The sequence below is a fragment of the Malaclemys terrapin genome, chromosome 23 (assembly GCF_027887155.1).
Source record: "Malaclemys terrapin pileata isolate rMalTer1 chromosome 23, rMalTer1.hap1, whole genome shotgun sequence".
Classification (NCBI taxonomy): domain Eukaryota; kingdom Metazoa; phylum Chordata; order Testudines; family Emydidae; genus Malaclemys; species Malaclemys terrapin.
In genome coordinates this window covers 12,842,339-12,862,005 of record NC_071527.1, presented here as the reverse complement: position 1 = coordinate 12,862,005, position 19,667 = coordinate 12,842,339, and the positions used below count along the sequence as shown (strand labels likewise).

The 19,667-nt window shown below is 61.5% G+C and overlaps 1 protein-coding gene across 2 annotated transcripts in view; it reads left to right on the top strand.

Moving 5' to 3' along the window:
- RASAL3 (RAS protein activator like 3) overlaps positions 1-19,667 on the top strand; it is a 37,103-nt gene that overhangs the window by 250 nt on the left and 17,186 nt on the right. The window contains exons 2-11 of one of the 2 annotated variants that reach the window (XM_054012221.1): positions 1,174-1,258; positions 9,471-9,568; positions 9,999-10,087; positions 10,896-11,028; positions 11,379-11,477; positions 12,036-12,581; positions 13,383-13,527; positions 14,546-14,690; positions 17,072-17,308; positions 19,093-19,294. In XM_054012221.1, coding sequence (XP_053868196.1) covers positions 1,174-1,258; positions 9,471-9,568; positions 9,999-10,087; positions 10,896-11,028; positions 11,379-11,477; positions 12,036-12,581; positions 13,383-13,527; positions 14,546-14,690; positions 17,072-17,308; positions 19,093-19,294 — 1,779 coding nt within the window. Of the gene's footprint in view, positions 1-1,173; positions 1,259-1,633; positions 1,700-9,470; positions 9,569-9,998; positions 10,088-10,895; positions 11,029-11,378; positions 11,478-12,035; positions 12,582-13,382; positions 13,528-14,545; positions 14,691-17,071; positions 17,309-19,092; positions 19,295-19,667 lie in introns of those variants that run through there. The other variant, XM_054012222.1, reaches the window with a different exon arrangement.

The following is a 19,667-nucleotide window of genomic DNA, read 5'->3' as shown; positions in this document are numbered from 1 at the left end:
GGCTTGGGGGTGGTGGGGATGGGGACAAGGAGGTGAGGGGGCCTAGCCAGGGGAAGGGGATGAGGAGGTGCGGGGCCTGGGAGGTGGGGCAGAGGGGGGGGATGGGGATGAGGAGATGCGGGGCCTGGGAGGTGGGGCAGAGGGGGGGGATGGGGAAGAGGAGGTGAGGGGCCTGGGAAGTGGGGTGGAGGGGATGAGGAGGTGCGGGGCCTGGGAGGTGGGGCAGAGGGGGGAGATGGGGAAGAGGAGGTGAGGGGCCTGGGAAGTGGGGTGGAGGGGATGAGGAGGTGAGGGGCCTGTGGTAAGGGCAGGGATGTCGCTCCCAGCATTGCACCCCACTGGTCACTGTGCTCCCAACTGGACTCTGGATCTGTGGAGGGCTCCTCACCCCCCTGCTCCAGCCCCAGGGGTCCCCACCCGGCAGCTTTAGAGTCTGCCAAGGGCTCCCTTGGGAGCTGAACCTGCTGCCCTTGGGCAGAGCCGGTTCCTGAACCCCCAGCTGGAGGCGGGGGCAGCTTCTTGGGCCTGTGTATTGTTGGGGTGGAATGGCATCAGGGGTCAGGGAGGACCCAATGACTGAAGCTGCCCCACAGCAGCCACTGCCCAAGAGGGCTGGTGGGGGGAGACTCTGCTCTGCTGGAGAGGCACCACTGGGAGAGGGCCCAGCCTTGCAGACCCTCTGGGCTTGGGCAGGGATAGGTGTGGGGAATGGAGGGGTGAGTGGGGCATGGGGAATAGAGAGACTGGGCAGGCAGCAGGGAGGGAGGCTGGGCGGAGGGGATGGGGGTGGCAGGGAGGGATGGAGACTGGGTGGAGGGATGGAGGCTGTGGGGAGGGAGAGAGGGCAGGTGGAGGGATGGAGATTGCAGGGAGGGAGGCCAGGCAGAGGGAATGGGATTGCCAAGGTGGGAGGGAGCCCTATGGAGGGCATGGAGGCTGTGGGGAGGGAGGCCAGGTGCAGGGGATGGGACCGGTAGGGAGGGAGGCCCAGCAGAGGGGATGGGGGTCATGGGGAGGGACGGAGGTCCAGTGGAGGGATGGAGGCCATGGGGTTGGCAGAGAAGGAGAGGGGCCGGCAGAGGGAGTGGGGTGACAGGGAGGGAGGCCCAGTGGAGGAATGGACACCGGGGTCAGTCACTTGCTGATGTTCTAGGCTCTGCTCCTTACTCCCAGGTTTTGTACAAGAGCCGGAACAGAACTGGCAGCTCCATTTCGGAGACCAACGCTCATCCGTCCCTGGGCTGCAGGAGGGACACCGGTGAGTGAGCCCTGACACAGTGCCATGGACACTGACACACATGTACACACACACGAGTGCATGCATGCATTCATACGCACACACTCCTATATGCATACTCATACTCACACGGGTATTCTTACACGTGCACTCTCACATACATGCACACACACATGCCACCCGTAGCCCCCGGCCTGGTGCTGTGTGTGAGCCATGCTGCAGAGGGCTATGCGGATGCAGCGCTGGGGAGGAAGCGCTCTCAGCAGAGATGTCTCGGGTGTGTCATGGCTTCCTCTGTGCTGCGTGTGCTGATCCTGAGAGATAGGGCCAGGCTGTTTCCTTCCCCCTCCCCACCCCCCAGGGCTCCCAGCTGCCTGGGTGCTGATGTGGGAGACGCCCCAGCCCAGGGATCAGCTGGAGCGATGGGGTCATGGTGCTGGCTGCTGTGTGCCACACGGAGAGGTGAGTCAGGGCAGCCCCGCCCAGCTTGCCCTCTGTGGGCACCCCAGCACCTCCGGGCACCTGTCCCTCGGCACTGGGAGCAGGGGCACTAGGAGCCTCCCCCTGCCAGCCACAGCTGCTCCTGCTGGGGCTGAGTTTGGCCTGAAGGGGAGCACGCCAGCTGGGCGGGGGGCGCAGGGGCCGGGAGGGGATCCACTCCAGGGGTTCAGTTTGGGAATTGGTCCTTTGTCCCTCCGCTGAGCTCAGAGCAGCCTGTTGGAGAGACGTCAGGGGGGCAAAAGCTGCTGTTTGGCGGCTGGTGGGCTCTATCCCAAAGGTAGCTGCATTACAGGGGCAGGGACAGTTCCACTGTATCCACAGGCAGGATGCAGTGCCAGGGCCCTTGGCAGGTGGGGGACTGGGGGCATGTGGGGGGGGGGAGGTTATTACTAATGGGAGCAGAGACGGGTTGTATTGGTTTGGCAGCTGTGATGATTGCATTGTGCCCAGAAGGCGGCATAGTCTAGGAGTCAGGCAGGCCTGGATTAATCTTTTGTGGGCCCGGGCGGTGCCCAGGGCCATCCTTAGGCATACGCAGCTACGTAGGGCACCAAATTGCCCCAAATGTCACGGTGCCCTAGGCAACTGCGTGCAGCGAACATGGCAGCACCAGTCCTGGCGACTAGCCCTATCCCTCAGCCGTCCCCCCGTCCCCCAAGGGAAAGGGCCATCCCTAGGGGGGTGTGGGGCCCCGAACAACTCCCTCTGCCCTGCCTCTTACCCTTCCCCCCTGCTCCGCCCCCGGCCCAGCCCACTTCCCCCAGCGACCCCGCACTCACCGGCAGCAGTGGGAAGTGGAGCAACCCGGCCCCAGCCCGCTCTCCTCTGCCAGCTCCCTGCCGCAGCGCTCTGCTTCCTGCCGCTGGTGATGCGGGGAAAGGATGCCCCCCGCACTCACCAGCGGCGGGAAGCGGAGAGATGCGGCTCCAGTCCGCTCCGCTTCCCTTGCCCCAGCCCCCGCCGTGTCGCTCGGGGTAGGGAAAGGACTGCCCCCGGCTCTCACCGGATCCCCTCCCCCAAGCCTTCTCCCCCGAGGGACACGGCTGGGGCTGGGGCAAGGGAAGAGGAGCAGGCTGCTCCTGGCCCCCCACTAATCCCTTGGGCCACTCTGGGCCTGTGGAGCCCCCCCAAAGTGGCCCCAGACACCACCTGCCTCCAGACCTGGGGGGGAGGCCTGGGGCCCCACACAGCCCCCTGCGGGGGGGCTGCGTAAGGCACCCAAATGGCTAGGGATGGTCCTGCCGGCGCCAAACATATTTTTGGGCCCCCATGGAGGCAATGGTGCATGGCACAGGGAGGTCAGTCCCCAGAGCAAGGGGCCAGCCAGAGGCAATGGGGCATGGCATGGCAGGGGTGGCCCCGCTCCACCCAGCCCAGTGCGAGGCCACTATTTACAAACTGGCAGTTGCCAGATGCACAGTGGCCCACTCAGCTGTGTGCTGCCAGCGTGCCCCTGCCCCTCAGGGACGGGCCCAAGCCGTGCTACACAGCTCTCCCCGCCCAACACCGCCCCCCTCCCGACTCCCTATGGCCAGAATCCCCCTGGACCTACTATGCCCAGCGCCCCCTCACCCCACAAATGCACAGCGCCCCCCTGCCCACAGCCCCACCACAACTGCCCAGCACTCCCCACAGAACCCCCACTCCCCAGTGCCCCAACACACATTTTCCCTGTCCCCTCACAGCCCATTCCCCCCACATCCCAGAGACCCACTCCCGCATGCCCTGCCTCCCGGCTGCAGTCACCAGGCTCCCTCAAGACGCACTTGCCTGGAGGGGCCCAGCCAAGCCCCTCACTCTGTTCCCCCCGCCTGCACCTGGCTGAGACTGGCCAGGCTTCCGCACTAGTCTCGGGCAGCTCAGCTTCGGGGAGACAGGTGCGGCCCCACAGGTGGTGGGAAGCAGAGACTGCCTGGAGCCAGAGGTGCATAGGGGTCCGGCCAGGGGGCAGAGTGGGCTAAGGGGCGGTGAGAAGCCCTCGGCCAGCTGGGGTTTATCCCTGGCTTGGCCAGACTTTCTGGGGGACCCTCGGAAAATCACTTGACCCTCCCTGTTTCCCCACTGTCTGTGATGGCACCAAGCTTTGGGCACCTGCCCGATGTGGCTGGGTCTCATCTCACCCCTACTGTGCTCTGGGAACGAACCCCAAATCCAGCAGTTAATGCAGGGGCGGGGAAACTTTTTGACCTGAGGGCCACATCGGGGTTCCGAAACTGTATGGAGGGCTGGGTAGGGAAGGCTGTGCCTCCCCAAACAGCCTGGTCCCCGCCCCCATCCGCCCCTTCCCACTTCCCGCCCCCTCAGAACTCCCCGAGCCATCCAACCCCCCCTGCTCCCTGTCCCCTGACCGCCCCCTCCCGGAATCCCCCGCCCCTAACCGCCCCCCCGGTAGCCCACCCCCATCTAACTCCCCCTGCTCCCTGTCCCCTGACTGCCTCAACTCCTATCCACACCCCCGCCCCCTGACAGGCCCCCCCCCGGGACTCCCACACCGATCCAACGTGCTCCCTGTCTTCTGAATGCCCCCCAGGATCCCCTGCCCCTTATCCAACCCCCCTGCTGCCCACCCCCTTACCAGGCCATTCACAGCAGCAGGACTGTCAGCCGGGCCGCCCGGTCAGAGCCAGCCACACCATCGTGCAGTCTAGAGCACCGGGGCAGGCTGGTGGCTCTCGCAGCCCCGCCGCCCAAAGCGCTGGTGGCACGGTGAGCTGAGGCTGCGGGGAAGGGGGACAGCAAGGAACGGGCCGGGGGCTAGCCTCCCTGGCCTGGAGCTCAAGGGCCGGGCAGGACAGTCCCGTGGCCAGATGTGGTCCGCGGGCTGTAGTTTGCCCACCTTTGAGTTAGTGCCTGTGTGAACCCCCTTCCCTGGAGCACACACAGCCCAGGTATCGCAGTACAGGGCTAGTACCTGAGAGCTGGGCAGTGACACCCCCACCCACCAGTAGATAGCACTGCTGTCCAAAGGGGCTGCGTGACCGAATGGGACACATGATTGTCCCCAGGGTCCTACCAAGTGCTGGTAACTCAGATGACTTTTAAATTTGGTGCTGACCCTTTAAGAACCCCCATCCCTTGCTCTGAGAAGGGGCTGGGTATCATCTGCTGCCCCCACCGTCCTGTCTTGCCTATTGGGTGCCAGCTCCCCCACACCCTGCCCTGCCCAGCCCCCAGTGGGGTCAGCTCCCCTGCCCCCTGTCCTGCCCAACCCCCCCAGGGGGTCAGCTCCCCCGCCCCCTGTCCTGCCCAACCCCCCACCCCTGGGGGTCAGCTCCCCTACTCCTTGTCCTGCCAAGCCCTGCCCCAGGGGGTCAGCTCCCCCACACCCTGCCCTGCCTAACACCCCCCACACCCTGCCCTCTCCAGCCCCCAGTGGGGTCAGCTCCCCCACCCCGTGCCCTGCCCAGCCCAGCCCTGCCCCAGGGGGTCAGCTCCCGCACACCCTGCCCTTTATAACAACCCCCACCCTGCCCTGCCCAACCCCCCATCCCTGGGGGTCAGCTCCCCCACTCGTTGCCTTGCCCAGCTCTCCCCGGTGGTTAACTTCCCCACACTCTGCCTTCCCCCCTCCCTGGGTTCCTCTTCCTCCATCACACCCTCCCCATTCCAGGGGTCCGATCCCCTCCTCAGCCCTGCCCCCAGTGCCTGCTCTCCCTCTGCTCCCCCCCAGGACATTCAGATCTGGGATGGGGCCATCTTCAGGGGGTGGCTGAGCCCCAGGTGACGCTTTCTGAGCACTCAGGGGCTGGTGCTCTGTGCTGAGCCTCTTCCTGTCCCTGCGGCTGGCTCTGCACCTCCCACTTCCTCCCAGAGCAGCTCGACTGATGGGGGGGGGGCAGGAACTGGGACTGGTGGGGGCTTGATCCCCTCCAGGGGGAGCGGTAACCCCATCTCTGCCCCCCCCCCGGGAGGCTCCAGCTCTGGATCAGACATGCCTAGGGTGACCAGACAGCAAATGTGAAAAATTGGGATGGGGATGTGGGGGGGGTAATAGGAGCCTATAAGAAAAAGACCCAAAAATCGGGACATCTGGTCACCCTACGCCAGGGTTCTCAAACACGCGGCCCGCTGGGTTATTTTCTGCGACCCGCGAGCTCCTCGCAGCCCGCCCACCCTCCCCCAGCGTTTACCTAGAGCGGCTCCGGCCTTACGCGCACTGGGAAGCAGCCAGAACATGGGAAACGGGGGGCACAGGGGTCTGTGTGTTGCTTTTGCTTCAGGCAGCACCTCCAGCAGCTCCCATTGGCCTTGGTTCCCTGTTCCTGGCCAATGGGAGCTGCTGGGGGCGGTGCCTGAAGCAACAGCAACACACAGACCCCTGTGGCCCCCTTCCCCCAGGTTCCAACCCCTTCCCGGGGCGCCGCTGGGCCAGAGCCCGCCCCCCGAACCTCTCCTGCAGCCAAACCCCCTGCCCTGAGCCCCCTGCCACACCCCGCACCCCTCCTGCACCCCAACCCCCTGCTCTGAGCCCCCTGCTGCACCCCACACGCCTCCTGCACCCCAACCCTCTGCCGTACCCCGCACCCCTCCTGCAGCCCAACCCCCTGCCCTAAGCCCCCTGCTGCACCCCACACCCCTCCTGCACTCCAACCCCCTGCCCTGAGCCCCCTGCCACATCCTGCACCCTGACCCCTTGCTGCACCCCTCACCCCTCCTGCACCCCACACCCCAACTCCCTGCCCTGAGCCCCCACCACATCCCACACCTCTCCTGCTCCCCATGGGGGCAGGGAGGGGGCAGAGTTGGGGTGGGGATTTCGGGGAATGGGTTGGAATGGGAGCAGGGAAGGGGCCTCATGGAAGGGGTGGAGTGGGGGCGGGGCCGAGAGTGGCAGGGGGGAGGTGTCAGTAATGCGGCCCTCGGGCCAATGTACTAGTCCTCATGTGGCCCTCGTGGTTGTTTGAGTTTGAGACCCCTGCCCTACGCCTAAATGGCAGCCCCACAATCTGCCCCTCAGGATCCTCCAGACTCCCCTCGCCTGGGAGACTCCCGCCAGCAAAAAAACAAACAAGGAATCCCCTGCTCTCCCCTGCATAGCCAGGGCCTCACCATGTCCCCAGGGCAGGAACTGCACGTCCCCTAGGGGGATACAGGTCCCATTGCTGGGGTGGGGTGGGCTGCATCCTGGAGAGCAGCAACTGGAAGGGACTCAGGGGGTCACGAACACCCAGGAGCTGCCCGTGCGATACTGGGACTGAGAGGGCTAATGCCAGGGTATAGACCAGGGGTGGACAAACTATGGCCCGTGGGCCGGATCCAGGCCGCGAGCCATTTTAAGCCGGCCCCCAAGCTCCTGTTGGGGAGCAGAGTATGGGACTTGCCCCACTCCGGCGCTCCAGACGGGGCCTCAGGTCGGGGGCCACACCACTCGGCTCCCGGAAGCTGTGGCATGGCCCCGCTCCAGGGCGCAGGGTCGGGGGCCGTACCAAGCAGCTCCCGGAAGCAGCCGCATGGTCCTGCTCCGGTGCTAGCAGAGTCGGGGGCCGCTCCGTGTGTAGGAGCCAGAGAAGGGACATACCTCAAGCAGCTCCTGGAAGCAGTGGCAAGCGCCGCTCGGAGCCTGCACCCCTGAGCCTCTCCCCATGCCCCAATCCCCAGCCCCAGCCCTCATCCTTCTCCCACTCTCCAAACCCCTTGATCCCAGCCCGGAGCACCCTCCTACACCCCAAACTCCTCATCCCCAGAGCCTGCACCCCCAACCAGAGTGTTCACCCCCTCCTGCACCCCAACTCCAATTTTGTGAGCATTCATGGCCATACAATTTCTATTCCCCGGTGTGGCCCTCAGGCCCAAAAGTTTGCCTACCCCTGCTATAGACAGAGCTATCGAGGAGCAGTAGGGAGTCTTAGAGCTGGATCTGGCACTGGGGAGCCCATCACTGGAGACTGGGTCCGGTTCCTGGCCTGCTGCTCCTCGCCTGCTCTGTCTAGACACTGGCATTAGTCTTCTTAGCCCAGCATCGCACGGGGAGCTCCAGGGACCCTGGGAATCAATTCTGCATGAGAGGGGAGCGGTGCGGGCCAGGGGTGATGGATGCGGAGGCTGCTGGGGAGGGTGGTGAGCGGAGCAGGGCCCAGGGGAAGCTCAGAGCCAGAACAGTCACTGAGAAAGGCAGAAGAGATCAAACCCTCCTGCCTTGGTCCCCTGAGCTGCCCCGTAAGGGCTGGCGTTGGGACAAATGCCCCCTACAGGCCTGTTATTCCAGAGTTGGCCACGAAGGGGAGCTCTGTACCTTCCTTGGGAACATCTGGTGCTGGCCAGGGTCAGTGGTGGGAGAATTCCATCCTCTCTGATCCAGCATGACAATTGAGAGCTCAGGACTGAGGGGCACAAGAAGAGCTGGGGGGAGGGGGCAGGGCTGGGATAGCAGGAGGCTATGCGTTGGGCCCAAGGGGCATTAGCAGAGCTGCAGGGGAAGCCCTCAGCTGGGATGGCAGGGGCTGTGGGTTGGGATTGAGGGGCACTGGCTGAGCTGTGGGGAGAGCCCACAGCTGGGATACCAGGGGACTGCGGACCAGGACAGAGGGGCACCGGAAGAGCTGGGGGGAGTCCTGTGCAGTGACATTCCCAGGCCCAGTGGCCATTCAGGCTCCCAGGGCCCCTCTCCCAGGTACCCAGCTGGTTCGGTTGACGCCCTTCTGCCTCTCTGACCCCCCAGCAGTGTCCTGGGTGTGACGGGTTGGATCACAGAAACCCTCTTGGGAGCTGCCACCCGATGTGCCAAGACTACCTCTACTCCTGCCTTCCCTGCCAGCTCGGGACCCCAGCACCCTGTCCTGCTGAACCAGACACTCCCATCTGCTCCAACAAAGACCCAGGGTCTGAATTACTTGCCCCAAAAGCTTCAGGTTTACCTGAAAGCAGCTAACAGAAGTGTTCCTGTTTTAACACTCAGATGCCCAACTCCCAATGGGGTCTATACCCAAATAAATCCGTTTTACCCTGTATAAATCTTATACAGGGTAAACTCATAAATTGTTCACCCTCTATAACACTGATAGAGAGAGATGCACAGTTGTTTGCTCCCCCAGGTATTAATACATACTCTGGGTTAATTAATAAGTAAAAAGTGATTTTATTAAATATAGAAAGTAGGATTTAAGTGGTTCCAAGTAGTAACAGACAGAACAAAGTAAGTCACCAAGCAAAATAAAATAAAATGTGCAAATCCATGTCTAATCAAACTGAATACAGATAAGATCCTCACCAGTTCCAGAATGCTCCCTTTTACAGACTAATCTCCTTTTAGCCTGGGTCCAGCCATCACTCACACCCCTTGCAGTCACTGCCCTTTGTTCCAGTTTTCTCCCAGATATCCTGGGGTGCTAGCAGAGTGGGGTGGAGAGGATCTCTCTTTAGCCAGCTGAAGACAATTGTCCTGGTTAATGGGAGTCATCAAGATTCCAAACCACCATTAATGGCCCCCACTTTTACATAATTACAATAGGCCTCAGAGTTACATTTTATATTTCTAGTTTCAGATACAAAAGTGGTACATTTATACAAATAGGATAATCACACTCAGTAGATTATAAGCTTTGAAATGATACCTTACAAGAGACCTTTTGCATGAAGCATATTCCAGTTACATTATATTCACTCATTAGCATATTTTTATAAAACCATATAGACTGCAACGTCACACTGGGCTCACAGCCCTTCTCCAGTCCCCTCCCTGAGCTGACCCCCCGGAGGGCTGGGATCTCTTGCTGAGTGTGGCTGATTCTTGTAGATCTCTCCTCCGAGGGGAAGAGCTCGCCCAGCCCCCGGGCCCCGGGAAGAGGCCCTGAGAACGACGTGTCAACCAGCTCCCAGTTCAGTAACGTGAAGGTAAGAAAATCCCAGCTGCTGAGCTAGGACTAGAATTTTGCCCTGACCCGGGGAGCTGGGAATGGGAGAGGGGACAGGCCCTAGGTGTCACACCCCAGGGACATAACTCCGGAGAGGGACACAGATCCCACATCTCCCTGGGGACACTCAAGGACGCTCACACATGCCCATAGGGCTATGTAGGAGCACACAGAGACCTCCACCTTGAGCCCAGCGGCCATGCAGACTACCAGGTGCCCAGCTGGTCTGGTTAACTCCTTCCTGCCTCTCTGGCCCCCCAGCATTGTCCTGGGCTCACAGCCCTTGTCCGGTCCCCTTCCCTAGCTATCGGGGTAGCTCTTCTCCCCCCCCCCCCTCCCAAGGTGGCTATGTTTCAGCGCTGGCTGAGTGGCACGAGAGCCTTGTTACTGTTGGCTATTCCTCATCTTAGGGGCTGATATGGAAGAGGCTAAGAGAACGGAAGGGCCGGACTGCATCCAAGCCCGACTCCACAACAGCGCCCCTTACGGACGGCGACAGGTACACCACCGCTGCCCTGGGCATGAGAGCAAGAAGCCTCAGCCCCATCTTCCCTTGCTCGGCCAAGGCTGTGGGGAGGGCCCTAGGATCTGGGGAGTTTGGAGAGCGTGCCTCCTCTGAGCAAAGCCCGTGGGCACCCCTCCAAGGGGACCAGTGCGGGTGATCAGATGCCCTAGTTGTGAGGGCAATGTAACAACCTGTATAGGGTTCAGTAGAACAGCAGCCCCCAGCGAGCAGGGTGCTGGGGGTTCCCCCCCAGCAGGAGCGTCGCCAGCTTTTCTGCCGCCCTAGGCGGAAGGTCCCGCCGCCGAAATACCGCTGCGGTCGCTGCCCCCAAATAGTAGTGCCCTAGGCGACTGCCTAGGTCGCCTAATGGGTTGCACCGGCCCTGCCCCCCAGACAGGACTGAAAGTGTGGATGCCCCTGGGAAGTGCCCCCACCCTGCAGCCTCCTCCCTTCCTAGGCCTAGAGCAGGCCATCCCCGTGTCCCCCAGGGGCCCTGCTGCAAGTGTGTGCCCCCCCAGAGGCTGGGGCCTGGGCAGATGGGTGGAATAACTCCCCACAGTGAGGAGCTGGGTACAGTGGTGCCGAAGGATCCTGTGCAGCAGAACCCCCCTGCCCCTAGGCCGCCCCAGTGCTCTGTGCACCAGGAAGCTGGTATCTCCAGTGGGGAGGGGGCAGGTGTGGGCAAAGGCTGATCACCGCTCCAGGAGAGGCTCTGGACTCGGCCCCCTTGCTGTGGGCAGAGACTGGGTTGGGAGCGGCACGGGGGCTGGGCGGGACGTGACTGGCTCATTCTCCCCCCCAGGCTGCCGAGCCGCCATGGCTCCCGTGAGTCCCTGCTGCCTGCACCAAGTGCAGCTGAGCTGGATCTGAGTGGCGAGGACGTAGTGATCCGCCCGCTGCACAGCAGCATTCTGGGAGAGAAGTTCTGCTTCCAGGTAACGGTGCTGCTGGGCCAGGGACTGACTCGGGGTGGGTCTCCCGGCCTCCCCCATGCTCCCAGGGCGCCTCCCCGTGCAAGCGACCAGCCCCTCCAGGGCCAGAGCGCATTGTTGCCCTGGGGCACCAAGGGCAAGGATTGAATGGGGGTCACCCATGGAGCAGGACAGGCCCAACCCAGGAGCTCCAGCCCTGTCCTGGAAGCACAGGACAAGCCCAAGCAGATTCTCGTCCCCTCCTCCCCGCCATGGCAAGGCTGGCCACTGACCCAGCATGACCCCGCACCAGGTCCCCTCGGCTTTACTGCAGCCGTGCTGCCCCCACTGATGACCTCCCTCTCATCCCGCAGATAATCAATGCTGAGGGGAGCCGCTGTTTCGGCTGCACATCGGTGGCTGAGCGGGACCGGTGGATTGAGAACTTACGCAGAACCGTGCAGCCCAACAAGGTGAGATGGCCCCAACACACCAGCTGCAGAGCAGTTATCCCCCCCATGTCAGCTGGGGAGCGGCTGCGCCCCCCCAAACACTAGCTGGGGAACAGCTATGTCCCCCCGAAATGCCAGCTGGGGAATGGCTATCCCCCCCGCAATGTCAGCTGGGGAGCAGCTGCGCCCCCCCCAGAAATGCCAGGTGTGGAACGGCTATGTCCCCCAGTCCTTGAAATACCATCTACACCCCCCAACATGCGAGCTGGGAAGTAGCTGTGTTCCCCCCCACCCCGATACATCAGCTGGGGAATGGCTGTGTCCCCCCCCGACTCACCAGCTGGGGCGGGGGAGTGCAGCCACTCCCATCTGCACCGGGCACAAGGAATTCACCCTCTGCCAGTTGCCCTTCACATCACCTGGCCCCTCAGCACCCCCCCCACCCTTGCCCTGCCCCACAGCACCCCGGGTTTCTCCCTCCCCACGAGCTGCTCCCCCTCCATGTGAGCAGGGGGGGGTCTCCCTTCGCTTGTATTGCCGAGGCGTGTCCACACCCCTCAAGCTGTGCCGTTCCCCCAGGACAACTGCGAGCGTGTGGAGAACACCCTTAGCCTCTGGGTGTACGAGGCCCGAGACCTGCCCCCCAAGAAGCGCTTCTTCTGCCAGCTGCACCTGGATGGCGCCCTGTACGCCCGCACTACGGCCAAGTCAGCGGGTGCGGACGGGGCCCTCTTCTGGGGCGAGCTCTTCGAGCTGGCCACGCTGCCTGCAGCACGGGAGCTGCACATCAGCGTGCTGCGGGAGGAAGAGGGGCGGCGGCGGGAGGCCAGTCCCCTGGGCACCGTGACCATCCCACTGGGGGAGCTGGCCGCCTCGCGCCAGCCCTTGGAGAAATGGTACCCTCTGTGTGGAGCTGCCCCCAGCCGGGCACCTTCTCTGCGGCTGCGTGGACGCTACCAGGAGATCCAGGTGCTGCCCATCGTGAGCTACAAAGAGTTCGCCGAGTATATCACCTTCCACTACCGAGAGCTGTGTGCCGGGCTGGAGCCTGCTATTGCTGTGCGCCACAAAGAAGAACTTGCCAGCGCCCTGGTGCATGTGCTGCAGAGCACGGGCAAAGCTAAGGTATGGCTGAGCCACCAGGGGGCGCTCTCAGTCCCAGGACATCCGAACTGTACAGGAGAGCCTGAGGTAGGGCCGGCTCCGCGGCCCCCATGTGGGAGAGAGCCCTGCTGTGCTGCGAGGGGCAGGAGCCGAGGCACGACCCGCTGCAGGGGGCAGGGAGCTGTTCTGCAGGGCTCTGGGGGGGCAGGGCCGGCTTTAAGCCGATTCACCTGATTCCCCAGAATCGGGCCCCACGCCAGCGCCTAAGGGGGCCCCGCTCCGGGGGTCTTCGGCGGCATTTCGGCGGCGGGGGGGCCTTTGGGGCCGCGAAAAACCCGGAGCGGACCCCCCCGCCGCCGAAGTGCTGCCGAGGCCCCGGACCGCTGCCGAGTATTCCAATCGGGCCCCCTGCTGCCCCAGGATGTGGGGGGTGGGCTGCCCAGCATCACCTTCTGGGGTATAACTGGGGGGCTCAGCCCGGAGAGGAAGGGCTGTCCTGCCTGGCAGGGGGAGGGGAGGGGGCTGGGGGTGGCACTGTGATGGGGCATGTGCTGGGTGGTGAGTCGCTCACAGGTCCCTGGGAGAGGGTAGTTAGGGTCCTTCCCCAGCTGCGCAGCCCGCGGCTGCTTTCCTCAGGGCCTGGAGGGGCAAATGGTCATTAGCAGCCCCCCCTCCCTCACCCCACAGCCAAACCCAGCCTGGCGGTGCTGCAGCAACCTGGGCTGGGAGTGTGCTGCAGGGATGGGGCTGGGTGGGCCCAGGGATGGGGACCAGGGGTGGAAAGTCTGGATCCCAGTGACCCCACCCCCTCTGGCCCCATAGGCATTTCTCATCGACCTGGGGGTGGCGGAGCTGGACCGCTTCGATGACAGAGAGGCACTGATCTTCCGCGAGAACACACTGGCAACCAAGGCCATCGACGAATACATGAAGCTGGTCGGGGGACAGTACCTGTTGGACACACTGGGTACGGGCCAGCCAGCAAACGCACTGGGGGGGGGATGGTAACAGTTGGTGGTGAGTGACCTATGGGCTGATGGGCTAACGCACGTGTGTGTGAGAGAGAGAGAGAGAGAGAGAGAGAGAGAGATGGGTCATTTGGCTAATGGGGGGGGGGAAATGGGTTGGCGGCTAGCCCACGGGGTGGGTGTGTGTGTTTGTGTGTGTAATAGGTCAGTTGGCTAACACGTGGTGGGGTGTAATGGGCCAGCTAATGCACTGGTGAGTTTGTAGTGGCAGGCTAATGCCCCAGGGGGGCAATACACATTGCAGGGGGGGGGTGCAGAGAGAGGATGGGCCTCCAGGGCCTGTTCCTTGCAGCACTTTGCTTTCTCCTTTCTGCCAGCAATATCCCCGTCCTGCTCTCTCAGCCCCCATGGCCAAGTGCATTTGCATCAGACTGAGCGTTGGCCCTTCAGCTCTGATCAGAGAGTCCTGGCTCTGGCCACGCAGTGCCCAAGATGGGGCAGGGGCAACCAATGCCATTCTTAGCCAGACCTCACCCAGCAGCGGGCAGCAGTAGAGTGCAGCTGTTAACACACGTACACACTCGTGCATGTAAACACAGGTACATGTGCATACACGCACACCCTTGTACACATCCACACATGCACACTTGTACATATGTGCATACACACATGCTCATACACACATGTGCACTCTTGTATGTGCATATACACCACTCATGCACATACATGCACACACACACACTTGTACAAACACACACACATACACATGCACTTGTGCAAACACATACTTGTACATATACACATGCACACATGAGCCCACTTGTACATGTATGTACACACACGTGCATGCACAGTCTCATATACTCACACACAAGTGGGCACATTCTTTGGGCGTCTCCAAATGGCCAGCTCGATTGTACTATGCCCGTTGTGTCCTGTCCGGCTGCAGCCCTGGCACCTCATCTCTGGACCCGCCCAGGCTCCGTGTCAGTCTGGGCTCTTCCATGTGTGTTGCAGGGGAGGCTATTGCCCAGTTGTACGAGTCGGAGGATAGCTGTGAAGTTGACCCCAGCAAGTGTGCAGCCAATGACCTGTCTGACAACCAGAACAACCTGCGGCAGGCGTGTGAGGAGGTCTTCCAGAGAATCATCAACTCCTGCGAGTGAGGGAGAACCCTTGGGGGACGGGGGGCTGGGCTTACCTGAGGGAGAAGGGATGGGACTTGGCTTGCAGGGAGGGAGAGGCGAAAACAGGGCCAGGCTTGCCTGGGGGGCAATGCAGGGCTGGGCTTGCCTGGGGGCGGGGGAGGAAAGGGGTAAGCAGCATAGGCGCCGACTCCATGGGTGCTCCGGGGCTGGAGCACCCACAGAAAAAAATTGGTGGGTGCTCAGCACCCACCGGTAGCTCCCTGCCTCGCCCCCCCTGCTCCAGCTTACCTCCGCCTCCACCTCCGCTGCAAACGCACGCCGCCACGTCCTTCTCCCCCCTCCCTCCCAGCCCTTGCGCCGTGAAACAGCTGATTCGCGGGGCAGGGAGGGAGGGGGGAGGAGGGGGAATGCGGCGTGCCAGGGGAAGAGGCGGGGCCGGAGCGGGGATTTGGGGAAAGGATCCAATAGGGGCAGGGAAAGGGTGGAGTCGGGGCGGGGACAGGGCCGGGGCCGGGGTGGGGGGGGGCATGGACACCCACCGGCGCCGGAGAAAGTTGGCGCCTATGGTAAGCAGAGACTCGGTGTCCTCCCACATGGACAAGTCCAAGCAGCCCTGTGATGCTTTCTTGCCGCCCTGTTGCCTCCAGTATGAAGGAGTCTTTCTTGTGGTAGCTGGAAGTCAGCTCCCTGGCACCACCAGCCTTCCAGCTGCTCACGCCCTCTTCTCAGGACTTTGCTAGTCCTACTGTGCTTGTAGGTTAACAGTCAGTGCTCTCCATCCCCGAGCTCTCTTTGAAGAGCGTAGCCCTGTAATATCCCGCCCCTGTTACTGGGCACTCGCTGGCGTTACTAGGCTCGCTGTCCCCCAAAGGGAACAGTGCACACACCAGCTGGTTTGGTTCAGCTGAGGATTCGCACTGCCTAATATCATAGCACTGAGGTATGTTTATGATAAAACAAGAATACATTTACTTACAAAGATTCAAAGACTCGGATGAGCCGTAAGAATATTGGAGGCAGAACTGGGTACACAGATAAAACAAAACATGAACCACAATCCCAGGCCCACACTCACTCATGGTGGCCTTTCCAGTTTAATAGAGTAGATTCTCTCCCATGGATACAGCCTTTGACAGAGCTGCTAGTTTTCAGCCACAACTAAGATCCAGGGTTTCATGACTCCCCACCCCCTTCAAGGGGTTTCCCTAGCAAATGGACGCTCAAACGTCCTTTTGCTTCTCTTTAGCTTTCCCCAAACTCACTGTTTTGTCCCCCGAAGCCAGGCTGACCCGTGTGGTTCCCTTCCTGGGGTGCTGGTCCCAGGGAGTGCTCCCACACTCCCGTTTGTTGCATAGCCCCCTGTCAACCTGTTTTTTGTGTTGACTTTTACACGTAAATGGGGTCCCTATTGTGTTGGCTTTACAGTGCATCATCTACGTCAGGGGTAGGAGAAGAAATATACTGTGTCTGGAAGAAAACTTGTCTGTCAGCTCTGCCTAGTTCCATAGTTTAGAACATTGTAGTAGATACACATAACTTCTTACGTGCCGACTGTACGTTCATCGCACAGTGCTTACAATGACGAGTGTGTGCAATGAGCTTTCATCTGACACTCCACACAACACTCTCTGCAGATAAATACTATGACAGCAATGTGTTAGGTGCAGTGAGTTTGTCAGGCCTGGTAGGCATTGCTGTTACAGACCAGGGAACCCTTTGCCAGTTGACACTAAGGGGTTGTTAGGGTCCCAAGCCCCCACCAGGGGTTCCCCAAAACTCCTGCTGAACTAAGGTCTCTCCTTCCCTGACCCCAGTGGCTGGGCTGGCCACAGGAAGGATTTTCCCCTCCTCAGCTCCTGTGGGCACTGTGGGGTCTCCTGGTGGGTGGCCATGGGGCCTGTTTCTCCCCAGCTGAGGCCATTGCAGGGGCAGCAGAACCCGAACCGGCCTCCCTCAGGGCTGCCCATTTGCAGGGAGCCTGTGTTTCCCGGGGCAGCCCTGAGGGGAGGGAGCCACTACTGGACAGTCTGTGCTGGGAGCCACGGCCCTAGAGTTAGAGGGGGGGGTCTGGAGGATCGCCCACTATGCTCCCATCACCCCGAATCTGGGTGGGAGCTGGGCCAACACAGTAATGGGAAGCCAGGCCTGACCTCAGGGGAAACAAGGGACATGGGAGCATGAGCAGAACATTGGGGTGAGGCCCGACTCTGGGACCCCAGGGGCAGTGCTGGCCCCTCCGGACACGGGGAGGTTAACCCCTTCTTCCCCAGGCTGTTTCTCAGGGAGGCACCGCGAGGACCTCTGGTCCCATTGGCTGTCAGGGATTGTCTGAGAGATGCTGGTGTTTAGCTGGCACTGTCCCCCTCCCCCTCACCGTCTGTGCCTGTCTCCTCAGCGCCTTCCCAGCGGAGCTCAGCGAGATCTTTGCAGCGTGGCAGGGGGAGTGCCTGGAGCGGGACAAGGAGGACATTGGGCAGCGACTCATCTCGGCCTCACTCTTCCTGCGCTTCCTGTGCCCAGCCATCATGTCCCCCAGCCTGTTTGGCCTCACCCAGGAGTACCCAGATGATGCCACCTCCCGCACCCTCACCCTGGTGGCAAAAGTCATCCAGAACCTGGCCAATTTTGCTACGTATGTATCATGGCTTGCCTCTGCCCAGGGTCCTGCCCCTCTGTGGGGAGATCCCATCTGGATCAGAGCTTGGCTCTGCCCACGGCCCTGCCCCTCTGCGGGGCAATCCTGTCTGTATCACGGCTCGGTTCTGCCCAGGGCCCTGCCCCTCTGTGGGGTGATCACGTCTGTATCACGGCTCGGCTCTGCCCAGGGCCCTGCCCCTCTCTGGGGTGATCACGTCTGTAAAACGGCTCGGCTCTGCCCAGGGCCCTGCCCCTCTGTGGGGCAATCCTGTCTGTATCACGGTTCGGCTCTGCCCAGGGCCCTGCCCCTTTGTGGGGTGATCACGTCTGTATCACGGCTCAGCTCTGCCCAGGGCTCTGCCCCTCTGCGGGGCAATCCTGTTTGTATCTTGCACGCAGCTCTGGCCCCTGTGGTGTGGACCCAGCTCTGGGCGAGCGAGCCAGGCTGTGTCCAGTGTCACTCTGAGTCTCTTACCTCAGTCTGCCCGGGTCTTCCCCTTCCTACTAGCGTTTTGAGGGCCCCTGGCGAGGAAAGGGGATGAAGAAACGTTGGGGGGTTCCTGTAGAAATGTGGGGTGGTCCCAGCTGGGTCCTAGCCCTGGCTTGGTGCTCGGCCAGATAGATACGTGGGCTGGGAGGTTCCTAGCAGGCAGGACCTGAATCCAGGTCACTCTGAGCTCTGGCCCAAGTTGAAGAACTGTAACCAAGCCCCAAAGAGCTTTAAGAGCCTGAACAATACCCAGCCCCCATCTCCATTACTCAGGCCTTGGAGTTGTGATGCTGGGCTCCGGCCCTGGGGCCCATGGTGCCAGGATCTGGTTATTTGCCAGGGGCCCAAAGTCACATTATTAAAAGAAGCAGGAAAAACCCTTCCAGCCTCCTCAACTAGCAAAGGCCACGCAGGAACCCCAGGTAGGTCATCTTGAAATGCATGTGCGCTCCAGATTCAAAAGCCCAGTGCTGCGTAACCCCCAGGCTTCCCCCTCACACTCATTTGCCGCCCATTATCGTAGTACCTGAGTACCTCACAATCACCAGCCCCCTTCTCCTCCCTCATCGCCCTGGGACAGGGCTACTGTCCCCATGGGGCTGAGGGGACCTGAGGCACAGAGTGACTTGGACACACAATGAGTCTGCGTCAGACCAGGGGCTTGATCCCAGGTCTCCTATCTCATAGGCTAGTGCACAAACCAAAGGGCCATCCTTCAGCTACCAGCAGCTTCTTGGCTATGGTTCCCAGTAGCCCTGAGAGCTCAAGCGCTAGCCAGGCACTACAGTGCCCATCACTTTAGCAGCATGTGGGGTGGGCTCAGTTTCCCTTGCAGAGTCAGCTTCTCACTTTCTCCTATGGTTTGTGTGGACCATTCACCCAGCAGCCAGGCAGAGACCCCGGGCAGAAGGCAGGGAGACGTGGCTGTGATGCCCCCATGCGCATGGGCACTTGAGCAGTGTGATTACCTGAATCTGTGGTTCCTCCACCAGGAGAGGGCAGCATAAGGCTGCGGCATTCACGTCTCCAGCAATGCAAGTCACAACCCCGCACCAGCTGCGTGTGTGTGATGCCCGTGTTGTGTGCATGATGCCCACACAGCACCACCGTGTGCGTGACATCCATGCCGTATGCGTGATGCCTGTGCAGTACCACCGTGTGCGTGACGCCCGCGCCATGTGTGACGCCTGTGCTGTGTGCGTGATGCCCATGCCGTGTGCATGACGTCCGCGCTATGTGCATGCCCGTGCCGTGTGCGTGACACCCACGTGACATTGTGGCTCCCGCAGGTTCGGTGAGAAGGAGGCGTACATGGGGTTCATGAACGAATTCCTGGAGCACAACTGGAGCCGCATGAAGTTGTTCCTGCAGAGCGTGGCCAACCCTGACAGCAGTGCCCACCTGGTGGCTTACGACGGCTATGTGGACCTGGCGCTGGAGCTCTCCACCCTGCATTCGCTGCTCTGCGACATTTTCACCGGCCTGGACCAGGTACTGCGGGCTGGGGGTGGAGTGCAAAAGAGCCAGTTAGGTAGGGCAGAGTGGGGGCTGTCCGTTCCCCCCACCCCCCAGTTTCATACAGGAGGTGTGCTCCCAGGCGGAGCTCTTAACTGCTCAGCATTCGTGTGAAATGTGAGTTCTGCAGAGAGGTGCTTCTCTCAGCTTGTGTCCCTGGGGCAGGGAGTCAGTGTTTTGTTTACAGACAGAGGCAGGTAATTAAATGAAGGATCTGGAAGTCGTTAGATGAACAAAATGGCGGGGGGGGGGGATAGAGCCAAGCCTTCTGAGCCAAGGTTACATTCAGAAAAGAGGAAGACTAAGGGGCATAAGTGAAAAGAAGGGGCCAAAACCCAGGAAAGGGCTA